Genomic DNA, 16,291 nt, shown 5'->3' with positions numbered 1-16,291 from the left:
GAGGACGGTAATGACACCATTGTGCTACACGCGCAGACAGAGTACTCTTAATTAGTGGCATCTTGGTTTTGGCAGGGGAGACAATCAGCTCGTGTGTTTCAACCCAATTTGAGAGTGAAGTCAGGATATGATTGGCACACAACTCAAGGGCAGCCCAGGAAGGATCCCTCAAGGAGAATGACGAGATAATCTGCATAAGCAAACATGGTGGTTTTGCTGGAAGGAGTTGCAAAGTTATTCGTCCAGCACCATGTTCCATACAGCCGGGCCCAGGATGGAACCTGGAGGGTAGCCTCGACGTTGGCCTAGTTATACTGTGGAGCAGGGTTTTGATAGTAATTTTCCTTTCTGTAAAGTAGCTAATAAGGCTATTATAAATTTTTGGTGTGAAACCTTTTTGTCCGACCCGTGTGATGATGCTGGGCCGCCAGACTGAGTCAAACGTTGCCTTGAAATCAATGAAGATTGATAGTACGTATTTAGATTCCGAATATTCTCTCTTCCTGCTGAGCCGTAGTAGTGCATTTGTTGTGGTGTGCCAGGCTTGAAGCCATACTGGTTAAGAGCCGGGGGGGGGGAGTACCTTGTCCTGTACCTTGACAACAAACAGTCTGAATAAAAGTAGTCGCTCCTGAAACTTCCCTAGAATCGGTAAAAACACAATGGGGCGGTAGGCAGCTGTTTGATTTGAAAGGGTGGGCTCTTTAGGAATCAGCCGGAGATTCGTGTGCTTCCAGATGTCTGGGAAGCAGCCCTCACGGAGACAGGAGTTGAAAAGTTCCATCGGAAATTCTTGGGCTATCGACCAGACACGCATCACCACTTAATCAGGTCAAGGCCTGGATCCTTGCCAGACTTGATTGATTTTATCGATGGCTTCAGCATAGATATCGATGGGACAGTGAAATCCTCTTCCCATCCAGTGGGAGTGTGGAGATTGTTTTGTTCTATTACTTTGGATTGGATGTCCTTATTGCGATATAGTTGGTCCTGAATGACTAGTTCATCAAGGATTTTGTTCATGGTACTCAGCCAGGTGATAGTTTCGAGTATCCCTTGCTTGGTTCAAGTTTGTAAAATTTTCTAATTCAGCCTCTGTTCTAACATAGAGCATACGATACGCACACTATTATTGGTACCATATTATTGCCACTCTTTGCGCAATGAACAACAAGAGAACTTCTTTTGGATTCCTTTCTGAATTTGCACCGAATCCTTTTCAACGGTTAAGCGGAAACTGACTATGTTTATTAAAACACGGCTCCTGTGTTCTCTTTCCATGTTTCTTATTTCTTTTTCTCAACATTTTATTATTTGAAAAGGAAAAAAATAATAATAAATAAAACAAATAATGAACATACAAATATAACTTGTACTATTTTTAACAGACTGTAGATGATTATTGTTCAGTATATATTAGCAAAATCGGTAACTGTCGACAAAAGGACTTCAGCAAATCATTGTTTCAGAACTTGTAACCTTAAGTATAATGGTTCTGTTTCATTATTTTGCAGCGGCTCTACAACTTTCAACTGACGGTTGTCATTTGAGGGAACTTGACCTTTGCGCTGCTATGCTCGTCGTAGCCCAGTCAGGAAATGGAATTCCAACGACTGAAGCTGATGTTTCCACCCTTTGCGGGTAAGTCCTCCGCCTTTATTTTTTTTTTTAATTTTCGTAAGTGTTGATTTGGTGCAAGTTTTGCAAGAAATAAAATAATTCTGAAAAATCTCCGCGAAATGGATATATTACACTTACTTGACAAGTACAGAGCAATGTTGGGAAAAAAGCCACGAGTTAGGATTGAATTTTAAAGTGTCTACAATTTTGCCGTGACAGGATAAGAGGGAGTGCATGTTCAGCGCTTTGTCAATCAATTCGGCCATAGAGAGAATGTGGAAGGCTCATGGGGTAGAATTTTTCACAGCCTGGTTTGTACTCGTTAACAGGAGAGACTATTTTTACAGGATTTGGGATATACCTGAAGAGAAGGGATGCAAGAATATTTGCTGATGCTATTGAGGCAGTGATAGGTGGTCGGAAAACTGCTAGCTTGGTGGGGGGGAATACACGATTAATAGCTTAACTAGAGCAGCGACAGAGATGAAATGAAAGTGATTCTTGCACGGCTACTATTGGTATATGCAGCGCAGCAGCCTGGAAAGCAAGCTGTCTGGGACCTCAGGCCCTGCATTGGATCATCATGAAACAAATAAATGCATGTTTACCGCGCGAACTTTCCATAGCTGCCGCTAGAGGCGCTCTGCCGGATCGCTACTGAGCAGGATCTCTGTGTGCACATGTCAGTAATTGTTGAGCTCGTGTTGCGTAAAGATATTATTTTAACCGCGTGTCATTGACAATCGTTTTAAAGCAAGTATCATTTCGGACATACACATGGACAGCGATATGTGATTTGTTATTGTGTCAGACGAGGCTCAAATGCATCGGAAGCAGTTAGAGAGAATGAAGGGCGTATGGTAATGAGTGTCTTGGTAGGACGGACATATTCCGGTGTGAAGTTTCTTCATCAAGACAATGCCAGGCCCCATACGGTTAATATTGTGCAGCCTAACCTAACCATATATCAATAGTGATCACAGTGGTCACTGCGGTGGTCTCAGACAATTTTTAAATCTAGTGCAGTGGCACCAACTGATGATGTTACCAACGGCTAAACCTAAATGGGAAGTATTCAGGGAAGTAATCAAAGGACCTACCAGGCTTTTCATACCAAAGAAGAAATACTGTTCGAGGATTCGACGTAAATGGATGGTAGATGAACTATTGAGACACGTGGCAGAGAATAAAAGTGCATGGAATGGATATAAATTATCAAGTGATACAGAAGCCTATGGTAGATACAAATTAGTCTGTAATCAAATCAAAGGAGGTTAGGCAGGCTAAGGCAGATTATGGGAAGCCTCTTGGAAAGAATTCAAAGAAAAACAGCAAAGAATTCTATGCTTATATTAACAGTAGAAGGTAGGAGCCACTTGGGCCACTTGATGTCTATGGGTTAACCCATGATGGTCCTGCTCAGGGCGCAGACAAACTGAATAGATATTTTGGCATCTCCTTCCCCAAAGAATGCCTCACACATGAGGAATTATTTAGGATTCCAGGCGTTTTAAAAACTTTAAAGAGCAGCTAAATGATTTTGTGATAACTGAAAGGAAAGTGGAGGAGAAATTGTTGAAGATGCACATAAAAAAGGCACGTGGCGTGGATGGAATCCACCCAATTATATTAAGGACGCAGCAAAGGAGGAAGCAAGCCCTTAGCCACAATTATGAGAGTATCTTTGGATTCAGGGGGAGGTCTCGCGGGACTAGATTCAGTCCATCGGGACTGTAGATGTGCGTATGTGTCACCAATTCATAAAGGGGAATCAAAGAGCGACATGTATAATTACAGACCTGTTTAAGAAGTTTGCAGGATCATCTGGACAGGCATGCAATTACAGTGCTATCACAGTATGTTAAAGGATGGTGTTTTCTAACCAATGTGATAGGTTAGTATGATTCACTGACCAAGAAACTGGATGCAAAAAATAATTTTGACATCATATACTGGGATTTCAGGAAGGCTTTAATACTCTTACACATAAAAGTGTGCTGCACAAATTGGAGCTATATGGCATTAAGGGCAATTTATTGCTATGGATAACGGAACGTTTAAGTGGAAGAGGACAGGGAGTGGTTACCAAGGGGCACTGCTCTTCGTGGACTAATGTGATTATTGGAGTTCCGCAGAGTTCGGTCCTGTGCCCGAACTCTGAGGAACTCCAATTCGGTGTTGTGTTTTCAATATTTATCAATGTTATTGATGATCATATCACGCTTAATGTGTAAGTTTACAGATGATATGAAAGTTGATTTTGGACACCCATTAGGGTGAGCTACTGCAGCAAGATCTACGAAAATTAGGTCAATGGGCTGAGAAATGGCAGTTGAAGTTTAACATTGACAAATGCAAAGTACTGCTTATGGGCCAGAGTACCTTATCAACTGTGTGGTACTACACTCAGAGTAGTGAAGAATGAAAGAGACCTACTGATAATTGTGCAGTCAGATATGAAATTCTCTGAACTGTGCAGACACGTGGAAGATGTTCTGGAGTTTTGTCAATGATATACAAAAATTTTGCTAGCAGCGATAAGGAGGTGATAAAAATTAGTCTGTAATCAAAAATCACAAAGGAGGTTAGGCAGGCTAAGGCAGATTATGGGAAGCCACTTGCAAAGAATTCAAAGAAAAACAGCAAAGAATTCTATGCTTATATTAACAGTAGAAGGTAGGATCCACTTGGGCCACTTGACGTCTTTGGATTAACCCATGATGATCCTGCTCAGGTTGCAGACAATGCTTACAATGCATTGTCTGCAATTGTAAGCTTACAATGGATTGAGTAAGCTTACAATGGACTCAATCCATTGCTTACAATGGATTGAGTAAGCTAAATGTTAATAGCATTCTTCCACTTGCTAATAACACTACACAAATCAGGGGACATAAATTTCAGTTGAGAAAGGATGGTTGGAGGATAGATGTATGTAAATTTCCGTCAGCCAGCGGGTGGCTGAATGTTGGAACAGGCATACATCTATTGTTGTGAAGTGGATGGGTTGAATAAATTCAAGAAGAACTAAATAAATGCTTTCACGGTACGGATGGGTTTTTTTTTTTTTTTCGTGGTAGGGGTTTTTTTTGGCTGGTGCTATATAACCTTGCTTTCTTGCATCATTTACCATTGCTACTACTATTATTACACAAATACCAGAACAAAGTTCCAGAACACTGTTTCATCTAGTTATCCTGGATATCATGGGCCTCGAACGTTTATACAATTTTAAATTAAATGAATAAAACAATTGAAGTTAAGGACGGTATGAGTGGTCTTACCTTTTACAAGAAGTTGAGATGCTATATGACCGATGCAAAGAGCTAACTTTCATAGAATGGGAAAATAAATAATTTATTTATTTTTTTATACTTCAGGATAGACACAGTTGAAGTAATTTTATCAACTGTAACAGACATTTCGTGGAAAAAATCTTGTTTTTCAGCGTAAAATGAGTAATGAGAATTAACATGGAAGAGAGAACTTTCGCATTCGCATTGTGAAAGCAGAAGGTTTGTATCAGCGAAATGTCTATCAAGTTTATTAAGTTATTTTAGCTCTCTGTAATTAAAATAAAAAATAACAATTAACTATTAAAAGAAGGCATAACATTTATTTTTTACAACACCCTAATTATGTTATACTTCTTACGTGGAGAATTTCTCGTGATCGACTACATGTACTTGATTCGTAGTGAAACAGTTCTTATAGCATTAGCATTAGCATAGGCATATGATGCAAGAAAGCAAGCTTATTCAGCATCAGCCAAAAAAAAAAAAAAAAAAAAAACAACCACTACTCCCATTTTACCCCTCCATTCGTTCGAAATACCTGTCCAGCTGAACCTTAAATTTGTTTAGGCTATCAACTTCAACAACAAGCGATGGAAGTCTATTCCACAAACCAACTGCCCGCTGGCTAAAGGCAAATTTCCGCACATCTATCCGACATCCGTCCTTCCTCAATTTGAATTTATGCCCTCTCAGGTGATTATTCTGAGCAAGAGGAAGAATCCCATCGGCATTGAGCATGCTCAAGCCATTCAAAGCCTTATACACCTCTATCAGATCACCTCGCCGATGCCTAGTCTCCAGGCTCTGTAATTTGCAAAACTTAAGCCTTTCTTCGTAAGAGCAACCCTTTGTTCCATTCACTAATCTTGTTGCCCTTCTCTGTACTCGTTCCAGAAGCTCTACATCCTTCTTGAAATGAGGCCTCCAGACCTGTATACAGTACTCAAGGTGTGGCCTGACCAATGCCTTATACAAGGGAATAATCACATCCCTGTCCCTGCTAGAAAATGTCCTGTATATCATTGACAAGACACCATGATCTACTCTTGCAGCTCGTCTGCACTGCTCAGAGAACTTCATATCTGCCTGCACAATTACCCCCAGGTCCTTTTCATTCTCTACCACTGTCAGTGTAGTACCACAGAGTTGATACGTTGATCTGGGGTTACTGTTTCCCATATATAGTACTTTACATTTGTCAATGTTAAACTTCATTTGCCACCTCTCAGCCCATCTCCTCAACCTTTCCAGATCCTGTTGCAGCAGCGTAGTATCAGTAGTGTCCTTAACAACCCTGCCAACCTTTGTATCGTCTGCAAACTTGGACATTAAGCCTGATACACCATCATCAATATCATTTATAAATACAGAAAACAACAATGGACCCAACACTGAACCCTGAGGAACTCCACTAATAACATTAGTCCACGTTGAGCAGTGTCCATTGATTACCACTCTCTGTCTTCTGCCACTCAACCATCCCTTTATCCATAGCAGCAATTTGCCTTCAATGCCACATTTCTCCAATTTGTGCAGCAGTCTTCCATGCGCAACAGTATCAAAAGCCTTTCTAGGATCCAAATATATAATATCAAAGTTATTCCCTGCATCCAGTTCTTTTGTGACTACATCATAGTATCCAATCAAATTGGTCAGACAAGACTTGCCCTTAACAAACCCATGCTGTGTCTGAGCTATAACTGAATTCTTGTCCAGATGATCCTGCAGTGCTTCTTTAACCAGTGCCTCCATTAATTTTCCTGGAACAGAAGTTAAACTAACAGGTCTATAATTACTTGTGTCAGCCTTTGATCCTCCTTTGTGAATTGGGGTTACATTTGCACATCTCCAGTCCATGGGTACCTCCCCTGAGTCCAAAGAAGCTCTCATAATTATGGGGGTTTGCTTACTTCCTTTGCGGCCTCCTTTAATATAACTGGATAGATCCCATCCACCCCGGGTGCCTTTTTTATGTTTATCCTCAACAATTTCTCCTCCACTTTCCTCTCAGTTATTAGAAAATCATCTAGCTCACTGCCAATGTTTACTTCACCTACGACATTCCCCTTCCTGAATAACTCCTCATGTGTGAATGTAGATGCAAAATACTCGTTTAGATTGTTAGCCACCTGAGCTGGATCCTCAACTGTTGAACCATCAACATCCAGTGGACCAATCTGATTCATCCCTTTCCTTCTTGAGTTTAAATAGGTAAAGAACTCTTTTCTGTTTTTCTTTGCATCCTTTGCCAAGGATTTCTCATAATCTGCCTTTGCCTGCCTAATCTCCTTTGTGACTTGGTTATAGACCAACTTATATCTATCATAGGCTTCCATGTCATCCATTAATTTGTATGTATCCCATGCATGTTTCATCGCTGCCATATGTCTCATTAGTTCATCTGACAACCATTTAGGCCTAGCATTCCAGTTCATGTGGTTAATGGCCTATTATATCTGTGGAAGTGGATTTTCATGGCCATGTACACAGAAAGCATAGAATATTTCACATGGACGAAGCCTTCTTCTTCTGCCTGAGATCGGCTCACAACAGTTTGAAGAGGCCATTCCTCCACTGTACTACGAGATATGAACCAAAACAGCTTAAAATAACAGTATAGAAGAGAACCCCCTTGTTGTCGCGGCGACTAAATTAAAGGATTCTTCCTCCATTTTACTTGCACATCATACCTCGTGAAGGATTTATGAGTGAGGTGGTTCGTAAATAAACCACCGGATGAAAGATGTTGCTGACCGTATTCCGACAGCTCGATGCAGCTTCAACTTTGTGCACTTAAAGCAGTCACTGTCAAAATTGCAGGTTGGTACAATTTCAATGAAAGTTCCGAGTACTAGGACGCCATTTATTATTATTATTTTGAGGATGGTCGCAAATAAGACAAGTATTGGAACCTGTCGCAAATGTGTATTTGTCACAACAGGGATTGGAACCTATAGTGCAGTGAATGGCTGAAAGTTAAGAACTCAGAGACACCTGTTAATATTAGACTTGTCTGTGGGTTGTAATTTTTAGAAAATGCACTTGATTATTGTGCCAAATAACAGAAATGGAAGGGATAACTGAGCAAAACTTAATTCCGTCAGAGTGGAGTTGGACAATGAACGAATAATGAATAGTTATGGCACGTGTTCAGACTGGGTTTAAAGAACGAGGCTGTTGTAGGAGGGGTTTTAGGCACATTAGCTACGCAGAGACCATATTGTTGCGCCGTGTATGACGTGTCTTTAAAAATTGCATGTGTCCTGTCGTCGATTTGCTCGTTTACTGAACAAAATAAATTCCAGTCGGATCACAACCGAATTTATTTATTTTATTTATTTTAGTCTAATCACATTTGTTATGAAATTTCCCTATCCAATAGTGCAGGTGAGCAACGCAACGATCAGCAATCTCGTCAAACCAAGAAGATATACACTCTCTTAATTTTATTAGACCTGAGATTACTTTAAAACATCTCAAGACCTACAATTGGAATGCTCTATACAAAAAACCGGTGGAAGAAGCTACCAACTTGATCGAGAAGAGCTATTATTTATTGACATGGGTGCCTCAAAAGAGGTAAGGGTCACCGACAAGACCGTGGTTCGACAAGTATTTAAAACAGGCGTTTGTAGCCAAGCAAAAGGCTTATAGGAAATGAAAAAAAAATCAGTATTTAATGAAGGCCTAACGGACTACAAGGAAAAAAAGGAGTAATTTTCTTGAAAAAGAAACAATATACATGCTACGAAGAGGTTATTAGAAAACTTCGACATTCAAAGAGAATCGTGTGTGAAAAGGCTACTAAATTTGAAATGGAAGAAACCACATTCAGACGCTTTGAAAGGAGTGCTTTGAAAGGCGGCCAGTTGAAGGTAAAGCAAAAAATGTCCAAGAGTGTCAGCTGGAGGATATGCTGGTCGAAATACCACCTTCCTCCTTACAGGGCACGGCCCATTTAAAGCCAAACTTCACCAACTTAGCATCATAAATAACGCGGAGTGTCCGTGTGGCAACCCGGAGTCCTGGCACAACATATTTGAGCGAGAGGCGGTGTCTGTATATCTCACCAATTCGATTAACTCCATGCTTAACAAATCTACGATCGCCCCCGACGGGTTTCTATATTTATATTTAAAATATGCAGTGCCTATATTGTCGATGTGTTGTTGCACATGTTCCGAATTATCCTCCCCCCCCCCATCCCAGAGATGGAATCACTACTTTGTGAGGCCGGTGCTAAAAAAGAAGAACCAAAAAATAATAAACATTACATTTCGGTCCTAATTTTACAAGAACCCTACTCGTACAAAGGATTTATGAAAGGTTTGCCTTTAAGATCTAAAATTGTTCAATCTAATACTCAGATAACCGGGGTAGAAGCAAATGCGGTGGCTAGGGTCTGGGTGGCCTTGGCTGTTCTGGATCCTACCATCACTGTAACTAAAACTATGGGACTTTGTTCAACTCATTCGGCATGTGCTTGCCTTGAAAGGTCTTTCGGGCAGATTTATTTTATTTCAACTTACTTTCAATGGAGCCAGTATCAGCAACCCATCGAACCTTTCATAAACTATTTGGAGAATGCTCTTCATAAGCTTGCTGGAAGGAGGGCGATAGTGTGCATGGACGCTAACGCTTCTTCCATAATGTAGAACAGCCAGTTTCTAACCCGAAAGGTGATCTGTTAGAGGAATTTATTCTGACCACGAATCTTACCCTCTGGAATAAGACAGGACACCCACCAACCCGTGTTGGTGGGTGGCTAATGGGCAATCATACATCGATATCACAGTTTCGAGCAGTGCCTTTGGTAGACACATTAGTGATTGGAGGATACATACCTCCTGGCTATCAAGCGACCATAATGTTATAACTTTTAACGTCAATACTGATACTAATTCCCCTGTTTTTAGATCATTACATGATTTCCCCAGGTATAATACACAGGGGCACAACATGGGAAAAATTTGATAGGAACCTGAGAGAGAAAATAACACCTGAGATTTAAAATGTCTCGCCCTGTTGCCGGCACAGTCCCAGGCGGAAGAAGTCCAAAATCTTATAAGGGAAGTATGCGATGCATCGTTTAAAAATGGCGCCTCCGTAGCCAGGTGGGAAGGAGCAGCAGTGCGTAGCACACGCTTCTTGATTAGACCGGGGTTCGAGCCCGTCACCACCAAATACAGAGGATGCGGAAAGGTCAAGGAATGGCCACTGCATATCCCGGAGCAATATGGCCTTAGTTGCTAATGCTCCTAAAAACCAAATAACAAACAAACAAACAATCGTTTAAAAAGAAGAAAAGAAACAGGAACTATGTGCTGTGGTGGCCCTAAAACCTTTCAAACTTGAGAAGAAGTCTTAAGGAGAAAGACTTCTTATTCCAGGAGAAACTTCCAAAGGGCTAAGTGAAGTAATAGACCTGCCGACGAAGTGGACCGTTCGGCCGAACTCTACAAGTCTGCCAGACATCCGTATTTTAACACAATATATAGAGACAACAAATCGGCTGGGGGGGGGGGGGGCGAATGGTTGAGCCTACGTTAAACAGCGAACCTGGGCCATGGCTTACAAAATAGTAGCTGAGAAAATTCACACCAGTGAGGTTTTTTCATCAATGTTAACGATTGTTAGAAGGGAGACCCTTTCCTGGGCAGATTCGATTAACACTGTATTGGATAATATCATCTATCAAGACAGCACTGTTCCGGAAACTACACAAATATGAAGATTGAACACTTGACTTATTCAGGTCTAGCACTTGAAGAGTCTTTTACTTATGAGGAAATTACAGGGGCTATTGATTCAATGCGGGATGGGAAATGCCCCTCTTATGGAGGTCGTGATTTTAAAAAGAATTTGGCACGTCTATTCACAGCTCATTTCAAACCTACTTAATTCTTGTCTAAGGAATGGTTCTTTCCCCAGTATTTGGAAAAGAGCCAATCTGAAAATTGCTTAAGCAATCGAACAGATCTTCCAATGATGCATCGTCCTATCGGCCAATTGCCCTCTTGCCTATGTTGGGCAAGGTGTTAGAGAAGTTAATCATAGGCAGATTTTTGGTGTATTATGAAGAGAAAATTTGCAGGTACACTCCTAGCATGGTTTTAACAAGGGTAAATACACGGTTGATGCTATCAGACACATGATCGATTCTGTTTCATCTACGGAATCAAAATATGTCATCGGCCTCTTCGTGGACTTCAAAGGGGCCTTTGACACCTAATGGTGGCAGAGTGTCCTGGCGAAGTTCCGGGAGGCCGGGGTCTCTGCTCCTATATATAGACTTACATATGACTACTTTAATGATAGACATCTTTTGGTCTCCTCGAGCTATTGCTTTGTATGTAGATCTGTTACTAGGGGCTGCCCTCAAGGAATTGTTCCAATTTGTTGGAACCCGGTCCTTGATGGGTGGCTCCCTGTTGAGAATGCGAAGGTCCTGAAAATAGCGCATGCTGATGACATTGTGGTCTTAGTATTTGGAGAATCTAGACCTGAGTTAGAAACGAGAGCAAATGACATACTAAGTGATTTAAATTCTTGGTCCAAAACTCATAAGATACAAATTTCGACATTTAAGACAAAACATGCCTCTGAAGGGCTATTTAAACTTGAACAGACCACCAAATATTAGACTCAATGACAATGCTCTTCAAATTGTAAGATCTTATAAATATTTAGGGGTTATGATGGATGACCGCTTCAGTTTCATTACTCATTCTAAATATTTGCTTCAAAAAATTATGGCACTTACAGGGAAAATAATTAGAATTTCGAAATGTGTCTGGGGTATTAAGTCTACTACTTTAAAGCTTTATTACAAATGTATCTTTATTCCGATAATATGTTGTGCTGCAGGTGCGTGGGGTTATCGTATCACAAATTGTCAAGTCAAAAAATATATAACACAAGCACAACGCTTTTTTCTACTTGCTATATCTAGAAATTATGGAACCGTCTCCACTTTTGCCCTGCAAGTTGTAAATGAAAAGCGACCAACAAATTATGAAATAATGTATCACTATCTTCAGTATTTCAGGCGGAAAGCCTCGCCGGCTAGAGTCGGGAATTTCTCTATTGATTTGGACACACCAGTGAAGGAGGACGATCTTAGAATAAGATCAGAGTTTATAAATGACTGGAAAATGGTCTGGGTAACTGCTGAGCAAGGTAGAGTAACCAATAAATTTATTCCAAATGTGATGGAGTACACTAAACAGCAAATTGCTTGGTTTAACCCAAGTATGAATGTGTCTTTTTTATTGGCTGGTCATGGACTCATGGTAGCCTTAACTCTAAGCTATACAAGTTTGGGTTGGCTGCTACGCCATTATGTAAATGTGGGGATGAGGAGACTGATGTCCATTTAATATTTTAATGTTATTTGTATTTAGATTTACCAAATAGTCTCCAACTCCTCACAAATGTGTACAACGAGGATGATTTTCCTCAATATCTTAGTTGCAAGGAAAATTTTTATGCTTTTTCAGATTTCACAGATATGACAGATATCACAGATATGTAATTGTTTAGCGACGAAAGCGAATTTATGATAATGAATTATATGCAAATGGTTAGCTCATAGTAAGTAAATTAAATGCTGAATAGTGTTCAGTTTTATGTTTTACTACATCAAAAGATGTAGTAAATGTAAATATGTACGGAGGTCCTTATAAGCCAAGGCATTATACTTGTTGAAAATTGCAAGGAAAATTTTTGTGAGGATGTCTTGGAGATTGGAGTTTTTCTGGTTTACCTGACAAATTGAGTCAGAATGCGACTTTTTGAGCCAGTGTTTTTTTCTCAATTAAAATACCATTGGTGTTGGATTGGGCATAAATTATGTTCTTTAAATTATTGAACTGTTAAATTGCAGATCTTTATGTTTGTATCCGAGTTGGAGACTGTAGGGTCAAAGGCTTCCAGTGAGACTGTTGTACTGATTATTAATGTAGCAGTGATTTGATAAAGTGGCAAGAACTGGATATTTTATGGGACAATAGAAATAGGTTGTATTGAAGTCTAATTATTCTATCAACTGAGCGAAATTGATTTTGAATACAGGTAAATTGTTTGCAGTTGGATAATGATGTGACAGCAGTTTTGTCATGAGTGCTGAATTGAGGTATTGTGACTGTTAGAATGGTTGATGGTCGTTCGAGTTGAGGACGTTTAAAAAAAAAAACTTAGGGAATTGCGACCTGAGACAAAGTACAGTTCTTAATGAATATTTTGATGGTTGGACATCTTCATCTGATGGATTGTTGGATAATGATAGAAACGTTGATGGTGTCTATTTAGACTTGTAAATAAATTGTCAATGTCTTCTGCGTCTTTCTGGGAGCTTCGGCCGCACCTGGATTGTTTGCCGGAAAAGAATGGCTTTTGTAATCGATGTTGAGGTTTTGTTGGTCTATGGAGCTTTTAGACAATTGGTCATCTGTAAAGTATAACTTGTGGCCTAATATAATAGTTTGTTTTGGTGGTTGGCAAATTATATCAAATGTATGGACGCTTTTGGTTTGTTCAACTGATCGGGAACTGTGTGGACGGAATGCCCATGCGTATTGAGTTTGCTTGGATTCTTTCTTCTAAGTTATGTGTTGATTGTGAACCATGTTTTAAGTTGACAAGAGGTTGTGTTGTTATTCTTGTGGTCTAAAATTGAGGTAAAAGTTTATTTTTGATTCTGTCTGCAGTTGGCAGACTAGAATAATTGCATATACGTAAATAGCTATGTTGCTAGCTCTGCACCATAAAACATTGTAGTTTTAGTTTTAAGGTTTTTATGAGTTTAAGGCTGTGTTAAAATTGATCCACTATATGTTTCTTTTACTGTAAATGTTTTCACATTTCTTTCTTATTACTCAGGGAATGTCTTTTCTTTCTTCCCCTTGCTTTCTGTCCACTTTCCTTGCCTTCCATATCCGATACTATTCCGCCTAAATCCTATTTCCTTTCTTTGAATACCTTGGGGCTCCCAGGCTTGCCTGATAGCCCCATTAAGAGTCTATTTTTTGGTGGTTGATCCTGGTCAGGGTGCGGGGGACCAGGTGTCCTCTGCCCCCTGGCTGCGAAATGCCAGGTGCCAGCACTCTACATTCAATACAACCCGCACATACACTGTACATTATTATTATTATTATTATTTTAGGGTTTCCCATAATTGAGAATTGTCACATTAACCCGTATTTGTGTCTGTAAATTGCGTGTGTTCTCTGGGCGATTTGCCTGTTTTGATGGACTAAGAAACCCCAGTTTCTTGGGAGAAAAACCTTGATATCTACGCCTGAGACCGAGTAACTCAGCCATGGAGTGAAAAAAGCCCATTAAAGTTCCTCGCGTCATCGACGGGATTCGAACCTGGGCCTTTTCCACCCGGTGTAGGGAGGACGGTGACGATACCACTGTCACCGTCTGGTAGGATTGATGATATTCCTTTTCCCTACCTCAAGTAACATCTGCACTCTAGCACAACTTCTGACTGGGAGTTTATATGCCCCTCAAATTGAAAATCGTGTGGTCAGGCCTCGCCCTGGATCCCTCCTCCACTACCCTCGTTGTCTCCGTAGCGCTCTCCATAACATGGACGGATTAAGACCAATGTTTCCTACCAATACTCTGGAGCTCTTTAGAAACTTCGAAGTAGACCCGGACAGGCACTGTAATGACAGAATTTACAGGAAGCTCCTTGCAGCGGATCTCTTTACTAAACTACAAATATAGTGAATAACGTAATTCAAGAAAGATGAGTACTCATAGCAGCAAAAGCCTTCAAGTGCCCATGAACTCATAAAAATCTTGGCTGAACGCTTTAATAGATCTTTAAAAGACTTATAGGACTGATGATATTCCTTTTCCCTCAACAGAATGACTCTCAGATTCAATTCTTAGTGTAAATGACTATGTAATATTGTAATTTTTCTATGTATGTATTGATTTCTGTATCTATGTAACTTTTTCTCTTTATTTATTTATTTTATGTATTTTGTGATATTTTATTCTATGTGATTCTCTAATAAGTGTTGTTGGAATTTATGTATGAGCCACCCTCCTAGATAATTTTTGCACAAGGGCGTTTGTTAAATAAACTAATAATAATAATAATAATAATAATAATAATAATAATACCCCCATTACGGGAAGAAAAACCATGCAACCCTCGCCTCAGAACGACTAAAAAATGGCCCATAAAAATTCCTCGCGTCCTTTCCATTCCATCTGGTGTGGAGAAGGCGGTGATTATATCAAATGTGAACCATGAAGCCTCATTTAAAGATAATTTAGATTAATTCAATAAATAACAATTAAAGTAGTGAGGTTTAAAAATTTGTTATAGCGGTATGTACCCCGGCTGAACTAAACAACAAATGAGTTTGAACATAACTATGCTTAAACGAAAGTTAAAAATTTTCAGCATTTCCTTGTCTAAAGGAAAGAAATACAATAACATTTTCAGAATTTCTGATTTTTCCATGTTTGACTTAAAATTGGTTTAATTTCTAGAGTTATATCGGAGACAGCGGACTGTTTCAAAAATTACAGTACTCATTGCATGACAGAGATGCATAGAACGCTACTTGATTATATTACGCAAGGGTCACAGAACCTTAGGATGAAGTTCTGCACTCCTGGTGATGAAACAAGAACGAGTAAGTACATTCGAATCTTTGTATTACTACTTGTGTTATTATAACAGTAATAGCATTCTCCATGTAGTGTAAGGAATCCACACGCTTTTATTGCACTGGCAAAAAGAAAAAGAAAAAAAAAACAAGTAGATAAGAAAACACAAATTATATGCTTCCCTCCTCACACAGGTAAGTATCCAGTTGATCTCTGAATTTATTTAAGCTGTCAACCTCAACTACTTGCGAGGGCAACTTGTTCCAGCTATCAAAGACTCGTTGTCTAAAAGAAAACTTCCTACCATCTATAACCTAAACCTTAAGCCCTGTGCTGTAATTTCAAATTATGACCCCTAGTTCTGGAATTTTTAGAACAGTGAGAATTCCATCTTCATTCATTTTACTAATGAACGAAGAGTCTTATAAACCTCAATCTGGTCGACTATGAGGTGCCTGGTTGCCACGCTTTGTAGTAATCGGAGTTTTTTTCATAATCGGAGTCTTTCCTCATACGGTTGTCCTTCTGCCAATCTCAACATTCAAGTTGCCAGTCTTTGTACCCTTTCAAGAAGTTCAATGTCTTTTTTCAGATGAGGTCTCCATACTTCAGCACAATATTCCAAATGTGGTCTTACAATTGCCTTATACGGTGGGATTATGAACTCCTATCTCTACAGGGTAGCGTTACATAAACAATCGATAGAGTACCATGGACCAGTCTGCCTGCCTAATTTACAC

The 16,291-nt window shown here is 39.8% G+C and overlaps 1 protein-coding gene across 1 annotated transcript in view; it reads left to right on the top strand.

The window, feature by feature from the left end:
* The window catches only part of LOC150085717 (uncharacterized), a 78,128-nt gene that overhangs the window by 45,534 nt on the left and 16,303 nt on the right, over positions 1-16,291 (top strand). The window contains exons 2-3 of the mRNA XM_090373463.1: positions 1,515-1,641; positions 15,432-15,577. Of these exons, the coding sequence (XP_090229589.1) occupies positions 1,515-1,641; positions 15,432-15,577 (273 nt within the window). The remainder of the gene's footprint in view (positions 1-1,514; positions 1,642-15,431; positions 15,578-16,291) is intronic.

Source organism: Mastigoproctus giganteus, chromosome 5 (genome assembly GCF_048544385.1).
Source record: "Mastigoproctus giganteus isolate SK-2022 chromosome 5, ASM4854438v1, whole genome shotgun sequence".
In the NCBI taxonomy this organism is placed as follows: domain Eukaryota; kingdom Metazoa; phylum Arthropoda; class Arachnida; order Uropygi; family Thelyphonidae; genus Mastigoproctus; species Mastigoproctus giganteus.
Note: the sequence above shows the minus strand (reverse complement) of the source record. Positions and strands in the feature narration are given on the sequence as shown.